The sequence below is a fragment of the Diachasma alloeum genome, unplaced genomic scaffold (assembly GCF_001412515.2).
Source record: "Diachasma alloeum isolate Michigan unplaced genomic scaffold, Dall2.0 Dall_scaffold_00424, whole genome shotgun sequence".
Lineage (NCBI taxonomy): Eukaryota > Metazoa > Arthropoda > Insecta > Hymenoptera > Braconidae > Diachasma > Diachasma alloeum.
This window is the reverse complement of record NW_021680563.1, coordinates 146,721-152,051: the sequence shown is the minus strand read 5'-3', so window position 1 is coordinate 152,051 and position 5,331 is coordinate 146,721. Positions and strand designations below refer to the sequence as shown.

At 36.5% G+C, this 5,331-nt stretch overlaps 1 protein-coding gene across 1 annotated transcript; it reads right to left on the bottom strand.

Moving 5' to 3' along the window:
• Nucleotides 1-2,233: 2,233 nt before the first annotated feature.
• On the bottom strand, nt 2,234-5,082 carry LOC107042146. The gene is made up of 6 exons (XM_015263049.1): nt 4,960-5,082; nt 4,726-4,894; nt 3,108-4,105; nt 2,966-3,032; nt 2,685-2,853; nt 2,234-2,360 (listed from the first exon to the last, which is right to left on the bottom strand). The coding sequence occupies exons 1-6, from the start codon at nt 5,080-5,082 to the stop codon at nt 2,234-2,236; spliced, it is 1,653 nt and encodes a 550-aa protein (XP_015118535.1).
• Nucleotides 5,083-5,331: the final 249 nt, after the last annotated feature.

The following is a 5,331-nucleotide window of genomic DNA, read 5'->3' as shown; positions in this document are numbered from 1 at the left end:
GGGGGGGGGGTGCGTACCTTTGTCCGGTTTTTTAGTTCAATTTGACCATATTGATAATTAAATCAGTTCTCCATGAATAAATAATTGATAAACGATCAATTTTCAAAATTTATAAATTCTATTACATGCAAAATTTCACCAGGGATTGATTTCATGACAAAAAATTGGAAATAATATCGGTGTACAAAAAAAAAGGTTTTTTAACTCGAAAAATCATAATTGTTTAAAATTTATTCAAATTTCAAAACAATTCAAATTTCAAAATTCCAAAAAGCGCTGAGCCGATTTTGCCGAGCCAAAAATTGTCTTTTTGTCTTTTTCACTCGATTGTAAGAAACGCGGAGAAGCATCGATCGCAAAAAAAATGTTTTTTGGAAATAAAAAAAATTTGATTATTCGAATATCTCAACAACCGCTGAGACGATTTTGTCGATATTTCACTCAGTTATGAAATACACAGAGACGTATCAATCGCAACAAAAAAAATCCGATCATTTCCCCAGGAGAAATTGTCAAATTTGTAAAAAAATTGTCAAATCTGTAAAAAAAACGTCGTTTTTGGACGTTTTTACACATGTGTTTCGGGAATGACTCGAAAACTGCTGAGACGATCATGTTCAGAATTTAATCAGGTCGAAGTTAGGTATAGTCATATCGATTGACGAAAAAAAAACAAAATCCGACCATTTGTTCAAGAGAAAACGTTGGGCAAAATTTTGTTTACATACATACACACACACACACACACACACAAACATTTTTCCCAAAATGTCATGGAACGTTTCTAGGGTTCATGAAACGTGGAGATCAGGTGAAATTTCCACTTTCGATTTTCGGACCCATCACAATAACTTCCCTCCAAGATCGGGAAGTTAATACATTATATCCTTTGGTTATTCGATATTTTTTCCCAACAGAGTACTGTCTCATTTTTTTCGATTATGTATTCTCAATTCACGTCCCCTTCTTTCCCTCTTGCAAATTTTCGGGAAATTTACAATCTCCCTTAATTTTGAAGATGTTTTAAAAAAACCGTCAACGATAAAACCCCATCTAAAAATGATTTATTCAGAATTATAACAAATTTATTTATATTCAAAATTTCACTAAAAAATACGCTATTTTAAAGTTTAAACAATTCCAATTATTTTTTTGTGAACAATTATTATTATCAAATAATAATTCTGTTCCGGAAATGCTTTAAATAAAACACAATATTTCGGACTTATGAACCTAGTAATGAAATATTTGATTGGCTAGCGTTGCGTTCTTTTTTCTTTTCAAAGAATGTAATCATTTTCAAAAAAAAAATTCATTAAAAAACTAATTAAACATTAGTGAGCAAAAATTTTCAATATCGGGGAGTTGAACCCACGACTCCAGCATGACAGCTGGAGACGTTAGCTACACTGTTAAAAATGCCCCCTCGAAAATTACAACACATGTATTGGCAGCACTGTACCAATACCGTAGTAGAATTATACAGTACAGTACTGTGGACCTCCTTACACTACCATAATGGAAAATTTCAACAGTGTCGTATAATATTACAGTAAAGTTTTGTGGACATCTTTACATTATAGTAATGTCATATTCCGAATATGTCGTATGATCGTCTTACACTACCATAACGTAAAATTTCAACTGTGTCGTGTAATATTACAGTAAAGTTTTGTGGACATCTTTACACTACAGTAATGTCATATTTCGAATATGTCGTGTGATATTATAGTATAAGAATGCAGTAAAATTTGAGGGCTAGTACTCATTATACCAACGCTTTTTGTTTCCACAGTACCGCATTGTAACTTTGCAAACACAGTTTTACACTTTTGAAATACAAGCGTATCGAGAATTTGGATTACTCTACTTTAGTTTTTTTAACGCAAATTTATCGTAATATTACAGAAACTCGGCATTAAAAAATGAGTACAGATAATGAAAATTTTGAATACAGGCGTATTAGAATTTTTCTATACTTTTGCATTAAAATTTGTAATCGTTGTGTAATTATTCAAGACAGTTCTGAAGAATTCATGCACGAAATTATTCGCGGTGGAATTAGTATGCAGTATATCAATCATAATTCAGCAGATATTTTATCAATATAATGTTGCACTTTATTATTGTCTTCTAATACAGATATCATATGAAATATAATGTAAATAATTAGGAAACCCTATACATAAAGATAGATGTATCGTCATCTTTATGGCGCCTATCCATAGCTCTTTTATGAATCCTGCTGGTATCGCTCAACCCCATTCATAAATTTGACTACTTTTGGATCGAAAGACATGGATTGCCTTTTCTTGTTGCCTTTCTTGGAGCCCTCTAACGGATTGATCATCAAGAAGTATCTGAAAAAATCCAAAAGTTCGACAATATTAAATTTCTATACAACCAAATCACTGTTTACACACTGATAGAAAATTTTTGAAGTATTCAACAAAAACTAATTGATATGAAATTGTAGTTAATTTTGGTAGTAAAAAATAAGTAAATTCTGGGATTTCTCCATGAAAGTCAATAGTTCAATCCGATATGATGATGGAAATGCTTAAAAACTATGAGAATTCCAGTGACGATTGCCTTAAATTTTGCATTCATTCGAAAATAATCAGGATTTTTTCTTTCTAGGCCGTCTACTTATGAAAAACTGTGCGAGATTTTACAAAGTTTACCTTTGTATCAGCTCCAGAGTGAGAGCTAAGTCCTTCGGGTACCAGATTCGAAACATGTAGTAAGACAAAAACGTCAGCAAAATTCCATTATAGACTCCATCAATGGGGATGAGACTGGTTTTATCCAAGCCCACAAAGTATGTGGCGTTTTCACTGCATAATGATTTTCCTGAAATAGAATCGGAAGTGGTCAATATTTATATTCTAAACTGTCAGAGAAATTATTCATGGGAATCATTACAAATGTTCACGTGACGATTGGACTCAAATGTTTGGCGTACCTTTCACCACAAGCGTTGGGGTCGGACACGGAAATTTTTCAAGAGTTTCACCCTCAGTCAAACTTTCCTGTTGAGAAACCATTGTCAATTAGTAAAAATCGATAGGAATTATGTTCGATAAAAACATCATTCAGTTACTCACATCAACTATCACGTACAGAGCATCCTGGGTTTCTCCAAAATGGTGAACAATGAGTGGAAAAATTGCGGCGACCAGTGGTATATCACTCCTCGTGACAATTGTGGCTTCGACTCGAGCGGCTTGTAGAGTCTTCTCCACGAACATGTCAGCATCAGCAATTTTTCCTTTCTTCTTATGATTTTTGATGACCTCCTCAGCTTTGACGAACTTCTTCATTGGATCAGCATACTTCTGCAGTGCAGTCTGCCATTTCTCTTGAATATCAGTAATACCTAGCAATTCACCAGCATGGCGGAAAAGTGCAGGACCATTTTGCAAGTAAGGCCATTTCGCAAAGAATCCTGCGTCAATGCTTGAGCACGCAATGATGCTTCTCCGTTGAATCGCATATGTCTCATTCAATAAGGTTCGGACTCTTTCATCTTTGGGATCGATGGAATCATCATGATAGGCGATTAATTTGAGGCGCTTGGCTTCGAGTGATTCCACAGTCTCGTCCGGTGGTAACTGCGGATCGTACTTGCCTTCAGCACAGCCGTACTCGTCGTGTTTTCTTGATTTTGGGGCAGATGCGTCATCGGTAGCTTCATCATCCAAGTTCGCGCCAGTCGCATGAAGTCGTGCGCCTTTGTTTCCAGCCTTCCTCTTTCTGCTCACATTACCCACTGCATTATACAGTTGGGCAGCTAGTGCTTCATATCCTCTTCCCAATTTGATTCCATCGATCTGATCCTGAACGGAGTTTGGATATTTCTCGCATATCGCTTGGCTTATGGCGTGAGCTGTACCCCGTGTGGCATCTTTCAAGTCATTCATCATATAGATTTTCAATTGCGTCACTAATTCCCTCCTTTGGTCTTCAGATACACGCACTCCTTCGCGACATTGTCTCATGATGTCTGATGGAATTTTATCCCAGAGAGTATCACGAAAATTCGTTCGTGTCTGTGAACATTCTCCCATCGATGCCTGGCGAATGGGTGAAGTGCTCGTAACATCTGAAAATATACAAAAATACAATAAGATGGACGTATTTTATATTTGTCGGTACCTCCCAGGTAGGAATTGACGATCGGACCAAGCTTGATTCAAGCTTGGACCAAGGCTGACCTTGCTAGGTGCAAGCTTGGTCTCCAAGCTTTGTCGAATCTTAGTTTAAACCCCGAATGTAACCTCGATCACAGCTTGGAGATCAAGCTCCATCCAAGCTTGGTAATTTAGGTTATTCCAATGCTCTCACCAAGCTTCGCCCAAGCTTGACCCAAGCCCCGCGGCCGCACTGTCATTTTTCACAATTATTGTTGCTAATCATGATAAAAACAAAATAATTAACGTTTTTTAAATCATTTTTATGATTGATTATTCCCTAATTACTAACCCTTAACCTATTTATCGCCGAAAACACCGATTTTGTAGACCTAAATTTATTGTATTTATGATATCATATGTATTTATTTATCATATCCGGTGTATCCATAGGATCAAGCTTGATTAAAGCTATCATACCGAAGCTTGGTAATCCAAGGTTGTACGATGCTTGGACCCATCGTCCAAGCTTGGCACTCCTCACCTGGGGCTTAGTTATTGATAAATACTAGCCGAGAAAAGTTGATTTTACCTTGTGGTACGCGTTCCGAGCTTTGATTCACTATACTCTGATCAAGTTGACTTTTGTATGCAATTCCTTCACGCAAAAGCATCAGTACAAGAGTTACTCCTGATATTTTCGCCATGGCCAGGAGGATATCGTCTTCATCAATTACCGTGCCATCTTTTTCCACAAGTACCTGGAAGTAAGTGAAACGATGTGTTAATCTCCGAGAAAATTCGTGGTGAAATGCTAGAAGAATACCTGATATTTTGCTGCTGGTAGATTCAGTTTCTCGATTCCCTTCGTCACAACTTCAGTAATAGTCGATGCTATGATGGCGAACCTATCAGTTCGCTCGTGTGATACTACTTTGAAGAGTGACATTCTGAAGTTGAACCGCTAACACGGAGAAACAATTATGAATACAACTTTTGTCTCCATATTTCTTCCATTTTTGCCCAATCTTTCAAACATAAGCTTCCAATTCCACGTATATATACTATCATATTGGCTTCCTTGAGTCCCCTCATAAATTCCCGAATAATCTCAAAAACATTACAGTCCTCTCTGGACCAAACCATAACTCGGTTTCACATAAATAGCGGATCCAGTATTGTACACATAAAGTTTTTC

Coding starts and splice junctions, on each gene's coding strand:
- LOC107042146 (XM_015263049.1), bottom strand. CDS start 5,082: ATGTCACTCTTCAAAGTAGTATCACACGAGCGAACTGATAGGTTCGCC. Junction 4,106..4,725: donor CTCGGAACGCGTACCACAAG/GTAAAATCAACT, acceptor GTATATTTTCAG/ATGTTACGAGCACTTCACCC. Junction 2,361..2,684: donor ACTCTGGAGCTGATACAAAG/GTAAACTTTGTA, acceptor GGATTTTTTCAG/ATACTTCTTGATGATCAATC.